This window comes from Leptidea sinapis, chromosome 6 (genome assembly GCF_905404315.1).
Source record: "Leptidea sinapis chromosome 6, ilLepSina1.1, whole genome shotgun sequence".
Lineage (NCBI taxonomy): Eukaryota > Metazoa > Arthropoda > Insecta > Lepidoptera > Pieridae > Leptidea > Leptidea sinapis.
The window spans coordinates 12752736-12777629 of NC_066270.1; the positions used below are offsets into that span (position 1 = coordinate 12752736).

Genomic DNA, 24894 nt, shown 5'->3' on the forward strand with positions numbered 1-24894 from the left:
ATGAAAATTCAAGCTCCGTTCCTCATGTATGCATTTGAAGATGTGAAGGAGTTTGTACGACAATTTTATATAAATTTTGAGCTTGAAGCTTGAATTAAATAGTGTTTAAATTTAAATCAGTTTCGTTGCTTGAATAGTGGTTGGATGCGATTAATAAATTAACCGTTGTTAAATAATTTATTGAAATAAAAACAAATAAACATCTTGATGACATATTTTAAATATTATTAAATAGTATAGAACGTTCCTTCGCAGCCATTTGTATTATACGTAAAAATTAGTTCTCTGGACGCTCGCAAGTGGTGCTTCAAATAGGCACCAAAATTTGTCAAAGATATGGAACAGCCTGTCCAGTGGTATTTATACAAGTCAGTGTGTTACGTCAGCATCCTCGAAATGTGCAAATTATGGTTGATGGTTCTTTTTTGATGTCCAAACACGCATTCATCAACCAGCCTACCTACAATTATCATATTGGTAAAGAGGTGTCGGACTGAACTTCGTTTGAAATCGTGTATCATGAACTCAAAAAGACAAGGATGGGTTATTGTATTTCCGATAAAACCCGGAGATTATTGCATGGAACGATTTGATGTCAGCGTTTGCTGCGAAAAGGGAGAGAACGTTTTGAAGCGGCATGTTTTGCAGCCATCGTATAGAGGGGATATATATACACTTTATTATATTATGGGAAGGAATAAATTCACTAGATCATAATATGGTACAAACATATTATATATATGATTATAGCATACTTAGATTAAGGATTGGTCTCCGCTGCTCTCCAACTAGATACATATGAAAAATATCTTTTTTATTACGGCAACCATTAGATGCTTGTGTGCGTGGCATCTTGACACTCAATGACATCTTTCAAATTTTGTAACACACGCTTCGTGTTATTTTACATTGAAATTAATAAAATGCAAAATTCGAACTGATGATATACGAGTATGATCCCAGTGTCTTTCTTATTTCTTGTAGTATTACTTTTACAAAGTTTTACTACACAACCTGGCATTTTAGTTTCAATTATTAGCAAAGTGTAACAGAACATGTCACGTCAACGTCACACATTATTCGAGAATGGCTCGAGTACTCCCAGTTGGGCGTAGTATTAGTTGCCGCACTTTGCGACTACGCCTGGGGTATCTAGTTGGAGCGCAGTGCGGAGACTAATCCATAATCTAAGATACCATATTATGTTATATTATGTTCGTTATCTTATGTAGTTTCTATATTATGGAAATTTATAAACATAAGTGTAGGAACCTCATGCACAAGCTCCCGCCCAATCTTGTGATGGAGAAGCGTATATGCTAGAGATCTACGCCCTAATTGGACCTAATTTCAGAAAAACTTTCCAAACCACAATCATGTCGAATTAAAATTGTATGTATTTTTCAATGTTGAATCATAATAGAATAAAAATAAAAAATAAACTCTAATAAATAAATAAAAGTATTTAGGGGTTGGGGTTAACCATGAAGGGGTGTAAAAAATAGACTGATTCTCAGACCTATCCGATATGTCCAGAAAATTTCATATAAATGCGTTTAGCCGTTTCGGAGGAGTATGTAAACACCGCGACACAAGAATTTAATATATTATATATGACAACGCAATAAGAAGACAGTTATTTTCGTTAAGGATGATTTTCACTTTCTCTGTGAAAGTGCGATCTTTCGTATTAATGAAGAAAGACCAAGACGCTTATACAAACATAGTTTAAAGAGAGGCATACAATATATAAAATAAGAAACATAATTAAAATTTTTAACCATAAATAAATTTAATAAGTAGAATAATTAACGTACACATTGCTGATAATACTATTTAATTGCTTAAGGTCTTAGTTTCACACTTCCATATAACAATAATAATAAATTTCAGATATTTTCATTTACTTGTGCATACTTTGTATAACTTAAGAATACTCGCATATGCCATGATTCGATAACAATGGGAAATAGCCTTAGAAGGTTTTTTTAATAAGAATTCAAATAGCTTTATCGTGTTAGAAAATTGATTTAGTAAAAATAAGTGAGATCACTTGTAATTCTTTATATGATATTTATTATCTCTTTTTTTATTCTAAATGGAACCAACAACATAGCCGGTACGGCTTGTGAATCGGCTGAAAAAGCTTAAGCATACAGGGGTCTAGGCTCCGAATATGTATTGTCCCATTCGGGGTTGAGACTCTTGGTCCGTGGGGTCCTAGCACTATAAGGCTTTTCTAAGGAAATAGCGAAATGGTTAGTCGACATCACAGGAGACTGAAATGCTAGCAGGTACCTCGGACAAAGAATGAGTCTAGCTATTCAAAGTGGGCAACGCTGCCAGCATTTCAGTACAGTCAACCTTGCCTTAAGGAACTGCTTTTAATAATATATTTTAGTTAATATATTATATGTTTTAAGGTTTTTAGTTTAAGGTTCATTGTTCTAGTATATTTTCTTTTTATTTCTGTATATGATCTGTTTTATCCTTTATATTAAACAACGTTATATTACTTTTCTAATTTCATTACTAAGCCGTTACTTCGTAATAATAAATAATCTCTTCAGTTCGTTCATAAAGCAATATTGTGACGTCATCACTCTGAAGAGCTATTATGATAAGTGTGTTTTATTGGACCTGAAACATATTTACTTTCATATTTTAATAAATAATTTACGTAATGGCAATTAAATTTGCCTTTCATCCAAATGTTTTGAGTTTTCTTGAGTGTTTATTCCGCCAATATTTGCCCCCAAAGAATTCGACACGTGTTTTGCTTCTACACGAGCCATCCTCAGGAGATGTTATATTATATATATTATAAGGACGCGTTCTCAAAACAGAGAGGTATCGAATCGCACTACTACACTGACACCGCTCAAACACATACACGTACTTAAAGTTAATTGCGGGAATCAAATGAATTTGATACTTTAGCAAGTTTTAATTTTATTTTTTTAATACCTATGTATTTTTGATAATTGGATGATGTATTCGTTTAGTAGTTAAATATAAGAATTTTAGATGGCAATTCTGTCGCATAACGTCGTGTGCAGTAAACGCAGTTTTTTTCAAATCCAAGATGGCCGCCGCGAAAAATTATGATTTCAACAATATGGGTATCATACAAATTATTTAAGTTTTCTTTAGTGTTAATTCCGCCAATATTTGTTTTTAAAACAATTCGACACGTGTTTCGCCTCTACAGGAGGCATCCTCAGGACGTGTTGTCTCGCCAAAATCTGGCACGAGACTGAATCAAATGAGTTTTTTTTTTTTTTGCGCCCAGACAAAGGGAAAGGGCTACCCTCCGGGATTACGAAGGGAGGGAGGTGGTGAATGCTCATGCATACCAACGCAGCCTAAGGCTGCGTTGGTTATGTGGGACTCACGTAATAACCTAAGTGCCTACCCACAAAACACCACCTGAGGTTGGCTTTGGGCAGTGTGCCCTCTAAGCCTTCATCGTAGGCGACCATCTCTCGGGGAAGAGAGGCGCAAGCGGCACTCCCTAGGGAGTGTTCGCTGGGAATGCACAGAAGGTGCTGTCTAATAGAGACTTGGCGACATCAGAAGGATGATCACAAACGGGAGGTGAGGCTACATGTATCTGGTACCTGTCAATCCAGGTCAGACGAAAGATTGAGAGAGGAGAAATTTAAAAATAGTGATTTGGTTAGATCGAGTGATACGCCCCTAGGCTTCACTCGTACCGCACTATGTGGTAAGCGTTAAGCGCTTTAGGAATTACAAGGAGGCCACCAAATGGTGGTGCTCCGCCAGCGCAAAGAGGCGCTCCTTGGAGGACTTAGCCGTCCTGAGTTTCCGTGCCAGGACGGATATTTCTTTAATGTCGACTTCGCCTAGTGAGGCGTAAATCTCTTCCAGGTCTTTCAGGGTGCTTTGCACCTGTGATTGAGCCTGGGGAGGTACTGCCCGCCTGGGGCCACTGAAGGTGGCCGGGGCGGGGCGGGAGTAGACATTGAATGCCTGAGAGGGAGGGGCTGATTGTCTCCATGAGGTGGAGAGTTGGGGCCCGACAGTTTTATTCCTCATATGAGGAAAATGGGATTGGGTGAGGTTAGAGGCCAGAGGTGGCCTTTGTTTTGGCGGCCTGGAAGTCTGCTTATTAGCAGCCTTCGGGGCGGAACGAGGGGCACAAGGGCATCCGCGATAATTCGCAGTATGGCCCTCCTGCCCGCAGAGCACGCATGCGGGAGGTGTTACCTCGTCGCGAGTGCGTTTGCACTCTTTGGTGCTGTGGGGTTCGAGGCACTTTACGCACCTGGGAGGAGCAGAGCAGTTTGCCGCTGCGTGGCCATACATCTGGCAGCGGTGACATTGACCGGGGAACCCCCGCTTGTGTGGGGCTTCCACACGTATGTTGGAGAGCCCACATACGGTGAACTCTCCTTTGAAGAGTTCCCTGGCTTCAGGGACGTTAGTTTGAATGACTAACGCTAACGGGTATTTCTTCCCGGTACGGCTGTACATTTTATGTACAGCCTCGACCGGAAAGCCTTTCTTGACTAGGTCCTCCTGTATGAGCTCATTAGAGAGCTCGTACGGGAGGCCTCGGAGGACAGCCTTGACCTTGCGCTCTTCCGGGAGCGCATAGGTGTGGTAAGGCACGTTATTACGCGAGAGGAGGAGGGTGAGGTTGCGAAAGTCGTCCGTGGTCGGTACGACTATGCGTATTGCCTCACCTGTGTTTGAGGCACGGGTGTATCGCACCTTGTGATCGGTGCAAAGTTGGGCTACATATGTCCACTTTGCCTTATCACGGAGAAAGATAGGCGGTGGAGGCTTGTTGCTAGGGTGGACGGGCGAGCGTGTCGCCGGTTGGCAAGAGGAGGGGACCGAGTCCGGGGGTAAACTAATGTCGAGGGACATTAATAGAACTGGGTGGGAAGAGGAGGTTGAAACCTTGTCAGACGCGACGCGCTTGGCCTGACGCTTCTTTCTGGACTGAACCAGTTGGAATGAATCGTCTGAGGGACGATAGGGACGGAGAGAGGTGTCGAGTACGGAACCAGTGAGAGTTCCGTTATCTGATTCCTCCGAGGAGGAATGGACTGGCCGCTTGCGGCCGCAGGAGGCGGAGTCGGAGAACTCCATGTCCTCGGAAGTGGATTTGTGAGCGGAGGGCTCATCGGGGGACGCGTGGGAGTCAACAAGGGGCCGACTTTGAGTGTTGGTGTTGGCCGCGGAGGAGATGACGCTATCGACCAGCGACTGGTCGAATTTGATATTTGCGGCTTTAATCAAAGCCGCAATCTGGACTGCGAGGGCGTTGTGAGGGTCCGCTGATGGAGCCATACTGATGGAGAAGCTTCCCCGCCGAGGGCAGGGAGCAACGGGGGTCGGAAGTGGCGCGGCTATCCCTAATGGTTATAGCCGCGTACCGTCACCCTTGGGAAAGCCCAAGTGCAATGGGATCGGGTCGTCCGGTTTCTCTAAGGTCAGGAGGCCTGAGAAACGCACCCGGTCAACGTTAGCCGAGTTAGTTGTCACCGTTAGGTATCCTTCAGCTCAACCGCAATGGCACGCAACTCTCTTACTACAACAAAAATTGCTGTAAACAAGCTGCGGGCCGGAACGAATTCGACGTAACCAGTCGAACTTGGCGTAGAATACCTCGTACCACACGTAGCGGAGCTGCGTAGCGTAGCACTGGGCGTAGCGTGGCGGCGTAGCGGGGCGTGAGCACAGGCGCGTGTAGTTGTCTGCTCGGCACGGGGGCCGAGACGAGAATCACGGAGACGAATCAAATGAGCCGGAAGCCGCTGTTTTATACCCTCGTCCCATGAAATGATGCGCTGTGATTGGTCGGCTGTTGTGACGTATTACCCCCGGAAGAGACACGTAACAAAGGTGATGGGACTAAATTTGTTTGTTCATTCAACAATGTAAACATAATTTTATTTTTGTGTTTTATTATTTCTAATTGCTCTAACACATTTAAGCGAAATCCTTTTTCACATGTGTGTAAAATATTAAAATTATTATTGTTTCCGAGTGAGTGACCTGTATCAATTAAATGTTTCGCGAAGTGTGATTTTTCGGGATGATTATTCGTAAATGGGGCAATATGTTCTTTTAATCTAATTTCGAAATTTCGACCTGTTTGACCTATATATACCCCGTTACAAGTGTCACAACTTAGTTTATAAAGGCCGGATTTTTCGGAATTATTTAATCGATCTTTGCCATTACATATTCGACTGACATTGTGATTCGTTCGGAAGGACACATTAATATTGTTTTTCCCAAATATTTTAGCTATTTTATCCGATATTGGACCAATATATGTCAAACTACCCACATATTTGGTATTTGATTGTGGTGGGACGGGATAAAGTTATGAATTAATTAAATGTTTTTGTTTATTTTTAATTAATTTGTTCACTAACTGTTTTGTATAGCCGTTGGAAACCGCGATTTGGTATATTGTATTAAGTTCTTTCGCGAAGCTGTCACGGGACAGTGGGACTGACATTAATCTGTGAACATAGCAGCGCAATAGCGCGTCATCTTGCCACCCCGTACAACATAAACTAGCGGCCTTCCGTCCTTCACATCAAGCAATATCGTGCGTACGCCGCGTAAGTAAGACGTGTGTTCGTGTTCTTGTCAAGTTATTGTTTTGAAAGTGAAGTTGAAACAACAAAACCGATTGATAGTTAGTAAAAAATTAAACACTTATTCTGTAACATCATAACGCGCGCGCATCGGGCCGCGACGGACGTTGACAGAAGCGTCGCGCGTAGCGCGGAGGTGTTTTCGAAAATGACGAATACGTTAAAGTGCAACAATTGTAATATAGTTATCGATGAGCTATTAGCTTATATCCAAAATAAAATATCCATCGCGGATGAAATTAGTTTGGTGCGAATATGTGAGTCAGCTTTCTCGTTCGAACAAATTTTAAAATCGAACAACCTTCTTCGGGAGTCGTTACCGTCTGACTTGTGTAAGACAGCACGTAAAGGCAAAGGCAAAGAGGGACGCCTATTGAATGACATTATAGGCTTGTTTAAAGTGACCGATCCAGATGTCATGCCTATATTCGTAGCTAGGGATTTGGAGAAGCTACCACCTATAACGTTTGATCACCTAGACGTCTCCAAGCTCCTTAAGGATATGATGTTGTTGCAGGCGGAGATTCAAAACATAAAATCTTCGTATGTGACAGTTGAACAGTTTGAAGAAGTAAAAAAGGAGTGTCAATTCGGAAAGTCTTTGTCGCCGCCTTTCTCAGCCGTAAAAGTTAACATGAAAAGAGGAGCCTACCGTGATAGTGGACCGATAGGATTATCTCAATTAGACGATACCATAGTTGTGACTAATTTAGAACATTCAAATTGCCAGCAATCTTCCCCTAGTGAATATAATCTGCAGTATAGAAATATGAATATAAATAACAAGGAGGGTAGTCCCGCGTTTTCAAGTAACGTTTTTAAACAAAAAATCAATCGTTGCATCACGAGCGGTGGACGCGGCTCGGAGCCCGACGCCGCGGTGCGCGCGGGCGCCGGCGGCGGGGAGCAAGGTGCGTCATCGCACGTTATCACTAGCGAGCCGAGTGATCAGTCGACGGGGCCAATGCAAAAGCAAACTTATGCAGGCGTCGCGAAGGTCCATGACCCAAACGAAGGCTGGACGGTGGTGCAGAGGAAGTCGCAAAGATCTAAAAACCGGCTCATTGGTAATACAGGAAATTTTGTAGTAGAATGCGAAGAGAAATTTAGGGCGGCAGATAGGAAAATACCCTTATTCATTACGAATGTACATAAAGACACGGTGGAATCGGATATAATTAATTATATCTCGAAGAAAACAAAGGAGAATGTCACTTTGGAAAAAATTTCTATTAAACGACAGTGTGAACACCACGCATATAAGCTTTTGGTATCTCAAAGCAAACTCCCATTATATCTAGATGAGAATCTCTGGCCACAGGGAATAATTTTTCGTCGGTTTGTGCATTTCAAACATAAGCGTCTGAACGAAACGCCTGTTACAGAGGTCCCGCTGAATAATACACCTACTGTTAATGGATAAAGGTTTCTTATGTAATTTTGTTACTTTTAATTGCAAGAGCGTGAAGCGATCTGCACAATGTATTAGTGAGTTATGTAAAACTTCAGATATAATTGCACTTCAAGAACACTGGTTGCTCCCGGAAGAATTGTCTTTTCTTGACACTTTGTGCGATGACTTCAGCGCCACGGGAGTGTCTGCGGTGGACACATCGGCGGGTATTCTACGCGGAAGACCTTATGGAGGGGTCGCGCTGCTGTGGAGGCGTAGCGTTTTTCAAAAAGTGTCAGTGATTCAGTGTAACAATCGGCGCATCTGTGCTATAAAGGTAGTGTTACATGAAAAATCGTTTATCATGATGAGTGTATATATGCCTACGGATGTGATTGCTAACCTAGCGGATTTCACGGACATTCTAAGCTCGGTGAGTGCCATTATTGAGACCTACGGGGAAAGTTGTGTATATATACTTGGGGACTACAATGCGCACCCTTCGGAGCGCTTTTATCATAAACTTACTCAGTTCTGCATAGAACAAGAATGGAGCTGTATAGATGCGGAAGTGCTAGGTCCGAGGTCGAATACCTATACTTTTTTAAGCGAAGCACACGGGTCTAAGCGGTGGCTCGATCACTGCCTAGTAACTAAAGCAGCGGCAGACTCCGTGCGCAATGTGTCAGTTCTATACGATGTGTTGTGGTCGGATCATTTCCCTCTGGTAGTGGAATGTAATATTGACGTTTTGATACCTAAGAGAGCGGATTGTAATACCTATTTAAATGAGATTTACTGGGGTGAGCGAAATCAACATCAAATAGACACATACCAGAGGGAATGTCACGAGAGGCTGAGGATGATTAACTTCCCACAGGAGCTTCACGGTTGCTGTGATCGTACATGCAGTGACATCAGGCATAGAGATGTAATAACTCAGTTGTACAGCAACATCGTTCAGGCCTTGATAGAATCGTCACTGGTAGGTCGAGAGAGCACTAGGCGCGTAAAAAGAAAGAAGGTCCTTGGTTGGAATAAGCACGTAGCCGAAGCTCACGGGATGGCCAGGCAAAAATTTTTGTTATGGTCGTGGTACGGTAAACCAACTTCGGGAATTATTTATAGAGAAATGTGTGAGGCTAGAAAAATTTTCAAATCTCGTTTGAAATGGTGCCAAAACCATGAAGAGCAAATTAAGTTGGATATTCTAGCCTCGCATCACTCAAAAAACGATTTTCGCGGATTTTGGAAACATACAAATAAAATGAATAACAAACCGTCACTGCCTGTGAGCGTTGGTGGCGTGTGTGAGCCAGACAAGATTTCCGATCTTTTCATGGAGCACTTCGTAGTTAAATCACCCCGGGGTCCTTCACAAACGATGCTTGATGTTGAGGCCAGTATTGAAATGGAAATTCAATTTAAGTGTAAAGACGTTGCTCACACAATTAAGCATATGACCAGAGGAAAATCTCCAGGTCATGATGGTCTCAGCATTGAGCATCTACAGTATGCTGGGCCACACTTACCCAGAGTGCTCACAATGCTCTATAATATTTGTATGAGCCACAGTTTTATGCCTAGTGAGATGATGAGGACTATAGTTGTACCTATTGTGAAAAACAAAACCGGCGACTTAGCGGACAAAAACAACTATAGGCCTATCTCATTGGCAACGGTCATCTCGAAGGTGTTTGACAGCATGCTTAATAACCAACTGAATAAGTTATTTAGGCCACATGACAACCAGTTTGGATTTCAACCTGGAGTGTCGACGGAGAGCGCTGTGCTTGGTCTTAAGCATGCTGTCACATACTATACGAAGCGTAAGACTCCAATTTACGCCTGCTTTCTGGACCTATCCAAGGCTTTTGACCTGGTATCTTATGATATCTTATGGAGAAAACTGGAAGGAATTAAAGTTCCACTGGAACTCATCAATATTTTCAAATATTGGTATGGAAACCAGGTCAACAGCGTGCGATGGGCGGGCGTATTATCACGTCCGTATTTGTTGGAGTGCGGGGTGAGGCAGGGGGGTTTGACTTCACCTACGCTCTTCAACCTATATGTGAACGAGTTGCTCGGCGAGCTCAGCAGCACCAGGACCGGCTGTTACATAGATGGGGTTTGTTTGAATAACATTAGCTACGCTGATGACATGGTGCTGTTGAGTGCGTCGGTTTGTGGCCTGAGAAAACTGTTGGCGATTTGTGAAGCTTTTGTGGAAAAACACGGTCTTACTTATAATGTAAAGAAAAGTGTGGTAATGGTCTTTGAGGCCATGGGCAAAACACCGAAGAAAGTTCCACCCATCTTTCTAAATGGAAATGCACTAGAAAGAGTGTATCAATATAAATATCTAGGGCATATGTTGACCCCTGACCTCAAAGACGATACTGACATCGAGAGGGAACGGAGAGCAGTGTCAGTGAGAGCGAATATGCTGGCTCGCAGGTTTGCACGTTGTTCCACCAATGTAAAGATAACTTTGTTTAGAGCCTATTGTACATCTTTTTACACGTGCAACCTGTGGGTCAAGTACTCCACAAAATCGTACAGCGCTCTCCGTGTCCAGTATAACAATGCCTTCAGGGTGCTGATGGGGCTGCCCCGGTATTGCAGCGCATCAGGGATGTTTGCGGCGGCGCAAGTTGATTGTTTTTATGCGACAATGCGTAAAAGATGCGGATCCCTGGTGCGTAGATTGCGGAGCAGTTCCAACAGCATTCTGAAATTGATTGCCAGTCGATTGGACTGTGTATATGTAAATCATTGCTGCGCCGTTTCTAATGGAATGGTGCAGCGATGACCTACATACTTAATAATTAGGTACTTAGTGTTTTTCAGGTTAATTTACTAACATAGATATAAGCTTTGTATTACTAACAATATGAGTCTATGTTACTTGAAATAAATATTTATTATTATTATTATTATTATTATTATTATTATTAATTAGACTAGTAAACAGTGATTCAATGTGTTTGTGATGTAAATTCTATGATTATAATATTATTCTGTTATTGCGAATGTTGTGATCGGTCATTGAACTCTAGAGAGATTTTTTGCGACTACCCACTTAAAAAATATGATTAGTGTGGTATTACGTTCAACAATTTCAACGTAGTAAGTCATAGCCAGATAGCTCCGCGGGCAACTCTTTGACTGTAAAGGCATAGTCAGGGGTTCGAGCCCCTGGTTAGAGTACGCTATTTTTTTATTATTAATAAATTGATTGTTGAGTTCATCACAGTACTTTAAAAAGTAACGCTAAAATTAATTGAATTAAATTAAATTAAAGAAGTATAAAAATGTCCAAGGTACACATGAACTGTAACGAAGTAAATGATGAAGAAGATTATTTGTGTTGCACAAAATGTAAAAACGGATACCACCGTGCTTGTTTGAAGTCGACCGGGCTATTTAGCACAGATACAGATTCCACGAATGACTGGACGTGTCCCGCTTGTATGTCAAGGAGGCCGAAAGGCAACAGTGAGAACACACCCGTGCGTACTAAAGACACCCTTTTAGCCTATGACAAAAATGTCACGAAAAGATCGACCAAAAGAGTAGCAGTTTCGTCACCAGAAACAGAAAAATCATCTCAGCTGGAAGAAATACGTGAGATGGTGAGTGAAACTGCACGGGCCGAAATGAAAGAAATGCTAACACAGATGCGGACTTCCATAAAAAGCGTACTAAATAGTGAATTGAAAGTAATAAGGGAAGAAATCACAGACATGAAAAATTCTATAAATTTTATAAACAACTAGTACGAGGATTTCTTGAAAGAACACCGTGTAAATCAAATAGCTGTGAAGGATCTTAAAGAACATAATGCCAAACTAGAGGCGACTATTAATACCCTAAACACACGTGTTAATGAACTTGAACAGCGATCTAGATACAACAACCTGGAATTGCAATGTGTTCCTGAAAGAAAAAATGAAAATCTAATCAAAATCGTGGAGCAGCTGGGCAGTGTAATAGGGTTAGATATAGCTACTGACAAAATTATGAATGTAATGAGAGTTGCAAAGGTAAATCGTCAAAGTACTCGACCGAGATCTGCATAGTGCAATTCAATTCTCCGCTTACTAGGGACACTGTTTTGGCAGCAGTGATAAAGTATAATAAGACCAACCCAAGAGATAAATTGAACACCTCTCACATTGAAATCGGGGTAAGTGGGGAAAAACAACCAATTTATGTCATGGAGCATCTGTCACCTGAGAATAAATCTCTACATGCCGCGGCGAGACTCAAAGCCAAAGAAAAAGGATATAAATATGTTTGGGTTCGAATTGGTCGTATACCAATGCGCAAGGACGATATTTCTGATTACAAAGTAATAAAAAGCATAGACTTTCTTAGTAATTTAAGTTAGAGTGTAAGGTTGAGGTCACGTAATGGTGTCATAATCCTAAAAAGGCGCTTCGATTCGAATAGCTCAATCTCAAGTAGTGAATTGTTTGACACTCGTTACACCGTGTATCGAAGAGACAGAGAGAGTGCAAAGCTTAACATTAAGTCTGATGGTGGGCGCGTTCTAATCGCTGTTAAGACCAATATAATTTCAAACAGAGTTTTTAACTGGGAAAGCGATTGTGAAGATTTGTGGGTGGTTGTAGATGTCCCCCTTTTTAACAGTATACGCCATATAGCATTTTGTATAATATATTCCACCTCCTGTAAATAAGAAATTATTCGATATTTTTTTAAATAACTGCAATAGAGTTTCAGAGCAACATAATATGTTAACATGTATAATTGGCGACTTTAATCTTAGCTGTATTTCTTGGAATGCATCTTTAAACCCAGCTGACTATAACATACCCCCAGCTCAGAGATTACTGGATTTTATATCAGGAAATGGCCTGCGCCAATGTAACCATGTTCTTAATAATAGGCAAAAGATACTTGATCTTGTACTCGTAGATTTACCTGTATGTTCCGTCAGTTACTCTTATAATCCAATTAGTAATATTGATCCAATGCATCCCCCCCTTGAAATTAGTATTCCTTATACGAGACAACATAGACTTGAGACTAATACTTCAAACGAGCGGTACAATTTTTATAAAGCCGATTACGATTCCATTAATGAGTACTTGAAGGGAATTGATTGGAATTCGATATTGAACCGAGGTGATATAAATGAAATGGTTAAAGTATTCTACGAGATTATACAGGTTGCTATCACAGATTATGTTCCCTTAAAAAAAGTTAAAAGCAGTAGGTACCCTTCATGGATGAATCGTAAGGTTGTAAAAAGAATTAAAGAAAAACACAAAATGCTAAAACGATTTAAAAAATATAATAATCCAATGGATGAAATAGAACTAAGAGTGCTTAGTGATCGCTGTGAGAAAATTACGCGTGATACCTATAAAAATTTTAATGAAGACCTGGAAAAGAAAATTCAGAAAAATCCGAAAGCATTTTGGACGTTCCTAAAGAGTAAACGTAGTAATTTTAACTCATATCCAGCTGCAATGAGTAACGGAATTAAAACCTCAACTAGCGGATTGGAAATTTGCAATATGTTCTCTAGTTATTTTGCTTCGGTATATGATGAATCAAATAGTTCTTGTAATTTAGACTCATTATCTTATTTACGTAAGATTCTCTATCTGGACGTTAGTGAAAATCTTGCAGGCATAGAAATAAATCAGAATGACATCTATGAAAAGCTGAAAAGTCTCGATATTGCAAAAGGTGTGTGACCGGACAATGTACCACCGGCATTCATAAAAAATTGTGCATCAAGCTTAGCTTCACCTTTATATCTTATTTTTAAAGCCTCGCTTAACTCGGGTAGTTTTCCAGCTTTATGGAAACAAGCAAAAGTTGTTCCAATATATAAGAGTGAAGACGAGAAAAACATATACAATTACAGGCCTATATCGATTCTTTCGGTGTTTACAAAGGTCTTTGAATCTTTAGTTTGTCCGACAATTCAAATGCATTTCAAACGTTTCGTGTCTGAGCATCAACATGGATTTTTGCCAGGTAGGTCTACCCCAACTAATTTGGTTAGTTTCACATCTTCATTATCAGAAGCTATTGACTCGCAGAAGCAGGTGGATACCATATATACCGACTTTATAAAGGCATTTGATAAAGTTCCACATGGAGTACTCATTGGAAAATTATCGTTATATGGGTTTTCAGGCCCAGTGATGAAGTGGCTTTCATCATACTTATAAGACCGTTCGTTTTATGTAGTCATTAATGGATTTAGCTCTTCAACTAATCTGGTAACATAACAGGTATACCACAAGGTTCACATCTTGGCCCAATTTTATTTAATATATTTGTGAACGACATTGTTTCTTGTTTTGAACACTGCACACCATATTTATATGCCGATGACTTAAAAATAACGAAAACAATTTCTTCACCAAGTGATTCGATTCTATTACAGGACGATCTAAATAAACTTACCAATTGATGTGAATCTAATGGCATGCAACTCAACTGCAGTAAATGTGTGCATATTAAATTTACTCACAAAAATAATATTATTCCGACAAGGTATGAACTGTATGGTAATACTCTTAAAGAAGTTGAACTCATAAGGGACTTGGGTGTTATGCTTGATAGGAAATTGACTTATCTCTACCACATAGAAATTGTAATAAGCAAAGCGTCAAAATTATTAGGTTTTATTATGCGACAAGGTCGAAATTTTAAAGATGCCAAAACAAAAATCTGTCTTTACAACAGCCTTGTCCGCAGTCATTTAGAGTATTGTAGCGTTGTTTGGCCCCCACATTATTCTACACACTACTTAAGACTGGAGCGTGTGCAGAAAAGGTTCATGTGGCATCTATCTTACTCAGCGAATATTTACAAAACGGTGGTGTCTTATAAAAAAAGATTAGAACACTTTAACATGATGACTCTTGAACAAAGAAGAGAATTTTTGGACTTAAATTTTTTAATTAAATTGCTAAGAAACAATTTAGACTGCCCCAGTTTACTATGTAAAATTAATTTCCGAGTACCACGCAGATATCCCCGAACTGCAATTACTCCGGTCGTGCCTCCACGCACTAGAACAGTTTTTGGCGCCAACTGCACTATCCCTCGCTTGTGTAAAGTATATAATAAATTCAGTTCATTAATTGATATAAATATTGATTCCCCTAACACTATTCGTAAATTAGTTATCAGCAATCTAGCCAGCCAGTTATGAGTGTGATAGATTACTTTGCTCTGTTAGTTATAACATAGGTTATATATTTTAATTAAAGATTATGTATTTTATTTTATTATATAATTTCTTAGCTTAGATTTAGATTTTTGTTATACTTAGTTGTATGTAATTAAAACGCTTATTATTTGTTTCTAACTATCTGTTAAACAATTCTCAATTGATTACTGCAGACTTTCAAATATTTCATACTTTTTTTTCACCGGTTTTAGTTTTTAACTCACTTTTAGATTTGTAATAATGTATCGATAAGCGAAATTAGCATGTAGTGTTTACCTTTAAATGATTTTGCATACCCTGCACATGTAATTTAAATTGTTAATTGTTTAAAAAATATTTTTATGTAAAATCGCTGGTAGAGCAATAAATAAATAAATAAAATAAATAAATAAATAAGTTGACCAAGCTTCAGCGTCTGGCAGCCCAAAACGTTTGGTTCAATCAACAGTGTAAACATCTAAAAGTCATCCCTAATTACATCAACATCCGATCTAAAACACATTCACGCGCAAGTACTATAGCCGTAAATAAATGTAAACAAATATGGTTAAACGAAGAGTGCCGATATTGGTTTTCAGTTAGAGACAATCTCAAGCTTCACTTGAGAGTGTTATATTCCGAATTGACATTCAAATTACATAATATCGAGTTTGACATTTTAGACAATAATACGTGGGAATTAGCCAATAGACTAGTACAAGAAAAATATCAAATACAGTCTAGAAAATTGACACAGCTATTACGGGATAGTCAAAACAATAACTCCTATCACGATGATGCACAAAACATGGTCCACCAATTATATATGCGCGTCAAAAATCTATCAACAACACAACTTTCTCCCTATGAAATTTCATTACTACAAAAAGGCCTTAAATACAATATCAGACCGGGTCTTAACCAAAAAACCCTTGATACATTGGCAGTAGATTCAGAAGTGGCGTGTGTTAGAAGTCAACAAGATATGGCCGTCAGATATCAAATTTCGACCCTTTTGAAAAAACCATCGTGTACCACATATAACCAAAACACTTCAGATAAACATGTTTTTAATTCTTTACAAAATAAATTAAATCAAGAAAATTTAGTCATTTCAAAAGCCGATAAAGGTAATTGCATTGTTATTCTAAATAAAAACGATTATGAACAGAAAGTAAATGATATAAAACAAACCGACGATTTTGAACGTCTGAAGTCGGACCCCACTAAAAACTTTACTTCAGACTTAAAAGAGTCCATTAAAAATTCGTCATTTATTTCTCCAAGTAAATTAAAATACGTAGTTCCCATGCGACCTCCCATCTTATACGGTTTACCTAACATTCACAAAGAAAATAATCCTGTCCGTCCAGTAGTTTCTTATATCGGTGCCCCGACGTACGACCTTGCCAAAAACTTAACGTAATAATAAAAAACAAATCATTATTCAATCCTCAGTATAGTTTGAAAAATAGTCTAGATTTGATAAATAAAGTAAAAAATACCAACCTTCCACCAAATGCCAAATTATTGTCTCTCGATGTAGATAGTTTATTTACCAATGTTCCATATGAACAAAGTTTAAATATCCTTGATGATCTCTTTGAAAAACAGAGGATACATACCGGTGAAAAAGATGACATCATCAATCTTACTAGGTTATGTATGAAACAAAATTATTTTAAATTCAAAAATCAATTCTATCGCCAAAAAGAAGGATTAGCAATGGGATCACCATTAAGTCCAATTATGGCTGAAATATTTATGGATAATTTTGAGTGTAATTACGTGGTGAGAGACTCACATATCCTGTTTTATTACCGATACGTTGACGACATAATAATCTGCTGGACAGGCACCGAACGTCAAATCGATCTATTCATTAATAAAATTAATAAGATCCACCCAAAAATAAAGTTTAAATTGGAATTCGAATCAAACCAATCTCTAAATTTTTTGGATTTAACATTAACAAGAGTAAATAATAAATTGGAATTCAAAATCTATAGAAAGCCGTCATATACAGATATTGCTATTCCCGCGTCATCTTGCCACCCCGTACAACATAAACTAGCGGCCTTCCGCTGCTATGTACACAGATTAATGTCAGTCCCACTGTCCCGTGACAGCTTCGCGAAAGAACTTAATACAATATACCAAATCGCGGTTTCCAACGGCTATACAAAACAGTTAGTGAACAAATTAATTAAAAATAAACAAAAACATTTAATTAATTCAGAACTTTATCCCGTCCCACCACAATCAAATACCAAATATGTGGGTAGTTTGACATATATTGGTCCAATATCGGATAAAATAGCTAAAATATTTAGGAAAAACAATATTAATGTGTCCTTCCGAACGAATCACAATGTCAGTCGAATATGTAATGGCAAAGATCGATTAAATAATTCCAAAAATCCGGCCTTTATAAACTAAGTTGTGACACTTGTAACGGGGTATATATAGGTCAAACAGGTCGAAATTTCGAAATTAGATTAAAAGAACATATTGCCACATTTACGAATAATCATCCCGAAAAATCACACTTCGCGAAACATTTAATTGATACAGGTCACTCACTCGGAAACAATAATAATTTTAATATTTTACATACATGTGAAAAAGGATTTCGCTTAAATGTGTTAGAGCAATTAGAAATAATAAAACACAAAAATAACAATATGTTTACATTGTTGAATGAACAAACAAATTTAGTCCCATCACCTTTGTTACCTGTCTCTTCCGGGGGTAATACGTCACAACAGCCGACCAATCACAGCGCGTCATTTCATGGGACGAGGGTATAAAAGAGCGGCTTCCGGCTCATTTGATTCAGTCTCGTGCCAGATTTTGGCGAGACAACACGTCCTGAGGATGCCTTGTGTAGAGGCGAAACACGTGTCGAATTGTTTTAAAAATAAATATTGGCGGAATTAACACTAAAGAAAACTTAAATAATTTGTATAATTATGGATTTCCGCAAAGTAACGCCTAATTCAATAAATTTTAATAATAAATATGGGTATCGTATCCGAGGTTATCGAGGGTGCAGAGAACAATAAGATAGGTCTTTCAAATCAAATTTTGAGATTTGTTAATTAGATTGGTAACGGAATGTGTTTTGTACATATTGTCAGTGAAAAGTCGAAACGTAAATATTTCTATATTTAGGGAATGAAGAATTAATTTAGCATGTGGGATATTGTTAGACAGGCCTTTTATAAGATAATTTAAGTTTATGAATGAATTCTAATTTTGACGATATAAATGACACCCATGAAGAAAATTTTGTAGATTTCATAGGCGCCATCATGGATTTCGATTTAGGCCCGCTATTCGTTATTGTTGACCCCAAAATCCATGAAAATGACACCCATGATAAGAAGTTGGTAAATTTCATAGTCACCATCTTGAATTTCGATTTCAACCCGATATTCGATATTGTTGACCCCAAAAACCATGAAAATTATACCCATGAAGAGAAGTTGGTAAATTTCATCGGCGCCATCTTTATTTATTTATTTATTAGGATTTCCAACAACAAGTACACTAATACAAAAATAAAAACAATACAATTAAATTAATGCTAAGTGTCTTATCACTTACAGGAAATCACAGCATGCACAGAATTTTACTTAATTAGGAACAACACACTTATTTTTTTATTACATACATAAAATAGTAGAAAAATTTGTAAGCATAGATTCAAGATCCTATTTGGGTAATGTTATTAAAGATATCTCTTTGAAGAATAATTTTCTTAAAGATTGAGGAAGCGAAAATATCTAAGAAATCCTTGTTATACTGATCATACAGGGTATACATTCGTGACAATGGGCAGAATTTTCTTACATTAGTGCGACAATTTGGTAATGAAAATAAGATTTGCCGCTGACATGATCTTGGAATTCTATTTGGTATATGAAATCTAACTTTGCTGAGCAAGTCGGGACAATTAATTAGGCCAGTGCATATTTTTTTTAGAAATACTATGTCCAAATAATTTCTTCGTTCTTCTAGGGAGTTCATGTGGAAATATGATAGTCGTTCTTCATATGTTTTAATCTTTTTAAGAACTCCATGACATCTTTTTTTGGACACGCTCAAGTCTAGCAACATTTACTTTATAATGTGGCGACCAAACAACACTGCAGTACTCTAAATGACTTCTCACCAAACAGTTGTACATTATTTTTTAGTCATTGGGTCTTTAAAATTATTTGCCTCTCTTAAAACAAAACCTAATAATTTTGAAGCTTTATGTACGATTTTATCTGTATGAGTGTTAAAATTCAATTTGGTATCAAAATGAATTCCAAGATCACGTATACACGTGACTTCTTCCAACATGACTCCATTTAAGTGATACGACGTGGGCAGCACATTCTTATTTTTCTTTAATTTAATATGTTAGCATTTTCTTACATTAAGTGACATATCGTTAAGCTCGCTCCAATTTTCTAAATTATCAAGTTCTTCCTGCAGATGATAGGAATCGTTCAGTGACTTGATAACTTTACAGACCTTGAGATCGTCAGCAAAAAGATAAACTTTGGAATACTTAAAACACTCAGAGATATCATTAATAAACACATTAAAGAGGTGCGGTCCGAGATGCGATCCCTGTGGGATTCCTGAGGTCGCTCTGTATGATTCCGAAGTATACCCATTGATAACCACTCTTAGTTGCCTATTGCAGAGATATGAGTGAAACCAACTCAACAAGCGATCCGACACTCCATACTTCTGCAATTTGTATATTAAAATTTCTTGATTGACGGTGTCGAAAGCCCTGCTGAAGTCGGTGAATACGGCATCAATTTGTGCTTTACCATCGACTGCTTCCCCAATTTCTTCTGTATACTCAACAAGATTTCTTGCTGTCGATTTGTTTTTAATGAAACCATGTTGCCGAGTATCAATTAATTGCGATAATTGCCACGTGAGTTTTTCACAAATAAAAGATTCAAATATTTTAGCTAAGATAGATAAAATAGCTATTGGTCTATAATTCGAAACCAAGGATTTGTCTCCATCCTTATAAACGGGTACTATCTTTGTTTCTTTCCAAACCTTTGGAAAGATCCCGTTTTGAATAGAAGTGTTAAATATTATTTCTAAAGGAACAGATAGTTCAGCAGCTAATTTGATCAAAAACACAAGTGGAATTCGCTTCGCTTTATCTAGTCGTATTACAGCTTTTTCGATTTGGTTGTGAGTGATATGTACAGTACGCAGAACGTTATTGCTCTCACGTATAACATTTTCATCGTTCAGACGTTTTAGTGAAGGCCTTGTATAAACCGATGAGAAATGTGAAGCAAATAAATTTGAAATGGTATTACTTTAGTTACTTAAACCACCCCTTTTCATTTTTAGATAACTCCAGAAATATTTTGGGTTACATTTAATTTGAGCTTCGACAAAGGAAATATATGAATTGTAGCAATTTTGTATTAACATATCGTATCGCCTTTTCAATATTTTGTATTGAATTTCATCCATTGGATTATTATATTTTTTTATTTTCATTCTTAATTTATATATTTCTCTTAGTCTTTTGATAAGCGCATTCGAGTACCAAGGAGGATATTTCACACTTTTGGGTATAATTTTTGGGACATATTTATTAACTTTACTATCAATATGGTTATAAAGTGAAGAAACCATCTCATCTACAGTCAGAGAACGAAAAGTTTCCTCCCAATTAATTTGTTTAATTTTATAGCAATGTTAGTATAACCAGCCTCAAAAAAGTTTAATTTTTCTACATTATTGTACTTCAAAAAATTTATGTTTTTTTTAAAAGATATCGAAAATTCAAATGGAGGATGATGTGGATCTATTTTAGATATAACATGAGATGCATTCTGTAGGTTAACACAATAGGGCATTCGTGACAAAAGCAAGTCAAGTATCCGGTTATTTATACTAGGCAAATTGTTAAATTGTTTTAAATCGTTATCCATTATAAAGTCCCAAAGTATTCTTTGCATATTACACGAAATATGGGATGGGGAATCGATTAGTGATCCATTATTATCAAACCACTGTAAGGTGCCTAGATTAAAGTCTCCTAACACCATAACGTAATCTTCTAGTTCTGAAACCCTGACAGCATTGTCAATCATGTGTTCAAGTACATTTGGTTTCAGTGGTGATGGCAAATATACGGCACACAGACAAATATTAATATTTTTATTATTTACCGAAATATTTCGTTGAACAAAAACATCTTCACATGTGCTCTCATTATCAACAGTGCGCTTAGACTTCAATTTATTTGAAACGGCAATTAATACTCCCCCACCTTCAGTTTTGCGATTAAGAGAAGTCACTGAACGATCCCTTCTATAAAGAACATAACGGTCACAAAATATTTCCCTATCATAGACACTCTCATTAAGACAAGTCTCGGATAACACAACAATGTCATAGTCACAGTTTGTTAAGTTACAGTATATTTCATTTAATTTTGATTTAACTCCTCGTACATTCTGGTAATAAATTTTTAATTGATATTTAAATTTTAAATTCGATATTTAATTTTTTGTGTGCTCATACTTTTAAATTACTTACCACTAAATTATACAATTCAGTCTAATTTGCTTAACACATCATGGTTTTTTATATATTTAAAATCGGAATCGTCTGATTTGCGCATGAAAATCTTGCCATTTCTGACCCAAACATACTTGTATTTCTTTTCTTTGGCTTTTAGTCTCGCTGCAGCATGGAGAGCTTTGTTTCCAGGTGACAGGTGTTCCACAACAAATATGTTCTCCTGAGTGCCACCAATACCGAGAAGTTTGCTATTCAACTTATTGGTGGGATTATTTTTGTTGTACTTAATAGATGCGGCAAGATAAGTGTCCCTGAGTCGTGGGCTAGCGAACTGAACAACGATGGATCGAGGTCGTGTATTTGATGTGTTCATTTTGGCGATACGTGTTACATTGTGTATATTGGTGTCAATAACTTCACAACATATCACCTTACCTAAGTTCACGATTGTGTTAACAAGATTCTTGCTTCATGCACACGTTCAATTTTATAATTATTAATTTTTATATCAAGATTGTATCGCTCAATTGTATTTAAACCATTCTGTGTACCGAAAATCATATATTTTGTTTTAGCTGGGTTGAGAATTAATGAGTTTTTCTCTGACCATTTGTAAATTTCGTTTAAATCTGAATTAATTAAATTGATTGCATCAACTATGTCGTGAGGATTGAAACATAAATATAGTTGAATGTCATCTCAATACATTAGATACTTACAGTGCTTTATATTTTGCAATATGTCCGCACTATACAAAATAAATAAAAGAGGGCCTAATATAGAACCCTGTGGAACTCCTCTTTTCATGTTACTACACTCTGAATAGCGAACTTTACCATCTTCTTCTGTGGTTACAACTTTCTGAGCTCTATGACTGAGGTAACTATGAAACCATTGTATAGCATTTTCACTGAGTCCATAGTAGGCTAATTTTGATAGTAATAGAGTTAAATTTAAGGTGTCAAAAGCACGCGAATAATCAAGCAATACTAAAATGGTTACTTTACCCACATCCTGAGCTGCTAGAATGTTGTCAACGACGTCTAAGAGTGCAGTCATGGTACCTCTTTTCTTTCTGAACCCGGATTGATGTTCTGGTAAAATTTTATAGGTTTCTAAATAATTTATTAATTGCATATAAACAATTTTTTCAATTATTTTAGAAGGACAAGGAAGAACACTAACGGGTCGGAGGTCTTTAAAGTCATCAGGGTTGTCTTTTTTTGGCACAGGTCGGATAATAGCATGTCGCCATAAGTTTGGAAATGAGTTTGTTTGGAAGGAGACATTTATTATATGTGTTAGTACGGATAGTGTTTTAGGCATTGTCAGTAGTAACATGTCAAGTGAAATATCGTCAATACCAATCGCTTGCGATTTAAGTTCAAAAAGAGCTTTACGTAATATATTATCATCAATCGTTTTAAATTCAAATGTTGTATTACTGTGTCTGTGAAATTCATAGTAAGTCAGAGTTGATAATGTCACATGGCCAGTGCCTGGAATTTGAAGGAAGTGGGAATTGATTTTATTTGGATCATTAAGATGATGAGGTAAATTACAAATTTTATGTTTTAGCCTAATGTGGTCCTTAATATGCTTCCACAATATTTTCGGTTTTTTAATATTGGAGTTTATATATGTGTTAAAGTATACTTGTTTTCACGACGCAGTGCTTGAGGAACATAACGTTTCAAGTCCTTATAAAACTGTACATGTGCTACATTATTAATTTTACGAGCTCTTTTAAATGCTTCATCCCGCCTTTTCATGATCAATTTTATATTATACGTAATCCAAGGGTATTGAGTATCTCGAGTAAATCGTGTTGTATTAGGTGCATAAAAATCAAACAAAGATATAATAATACTAGTAAAATTGAGAACTATATCAGTTACGTTATTCATTAATAATAATTTGTCCCATGTAATACTGTCAAGTGATTGTTGAAAACTAATTCTATCAATATTTTTGAAGGGTCTGTAAGTAATAAATTTTGGTTTCATTTGATGCTTGGGAAAATCCAAGATACATGTGATATACGCATGAGAACTTAATGCCTCTATATGATCCACAACAACATGTGTGACAGAAAGTGTTCTGTTAGCACACACACAATCTAGCTGTGTTTCTGAGTGAGCAGTGAAATGCGTAGGTGTCGAGACGTGCTGTATTAGATTAAACGAATTTAAAAAAAGTTAAATTTTTTTAAACTTCGGATGATTGTTACACAACCCATTAATATTGAAATCACCCAATATAACGACATTGTTACACCAGACAAACGATCCCAAAGATTCCGTTAACGCATCAAAAAATGTCTCAGGGTCCATCCCCGGAGGGCGATATGCTATACCGACCACAAGCTTATTACCACTTACCTCGACCTTGAGCCATATTTGTTCAACCGTAGGAGCAATAGGGTGCGACAGAATTCGCATCGAAATAACTTTCTTCACGTAAAAGCCAACACCACCCCCGCGCGAGCGCACGCTGGGAGGGCGCGGCACGTGGTGCAGTCTGTAGCCAGCCGGGGCTGGAGCGAGGCCCTCATGTCCAGCGCGCAGCCACGTCTCATTGATACACATCAGATCCACGTTGTGCCGATCCATTGCTACGAGAAACTCGTCGTGATTTGTGCCAAGGGATCCCGGATTAAGTAGCCCAATTTTTAATTTGTCCTTCCTATTTGGCATAATTTTTAAATATAATATTATATATAATAATTAAATAATATATAAATATATTTAAAGTAGTATATTTAATATGTGTAATAAAGTGATAAAATACTAATAAATAACGATCAAAAACTATAGCATTAAAGCAACCATACAATAACGAATATTTTAAATTTATAAGATAATTATATAATATTATAAAAGAATAAAGCTCGTTTGATATATAACTTTTAAACTGCATAATATAGCTGATTTTAGACCGTATTTTATTTTTGATGTAATTTATCTTAATAAAATTGAGAACATAATATAATAAATTTCTAATACGCAAAACGTGACTTATCACCCCATTTGAAAATTTAAAATTTAAATAATATTTAGATTTGCCGCACAGTACTCTTTTGT

The 24894-nt window shown here is 37.5% G+C and overlaps 2 protein-coding genes across 2 annotated transcripts in view; one reads left to right on the forward strand and one right to left on the reverse strand.

The window, feature by feature from the left end:
• The window catches only part of LOC126965053 (limbic system-associated membrane protein-like), a 624470-nt gene that overhangs the window by 78229 nt on the left and 521347 nt on the right, over positions 1-24894 (forward strand). The gene's annotated exons all lie outside the window — the stretch shown is intronic.
• LOC126965051 (limbic system-associated membrane protein-like) overlaps positions 10883-24894 on the reverse strand; it is a 226477-nt gene continuing 212465 nt past the window's right edge. Inside the window, exon 9 of the mRNA XM_050808495.1 lies at positions 10883-10925. Within this exon, the coding sequence (XP_050664452.1) occupies positions 10900-10925 (26 nt within the window). The 3' untranslated portion in view covers positions 10883-10899. The remainder of the gene's footprint in view (positions 10926-24894) is intronic.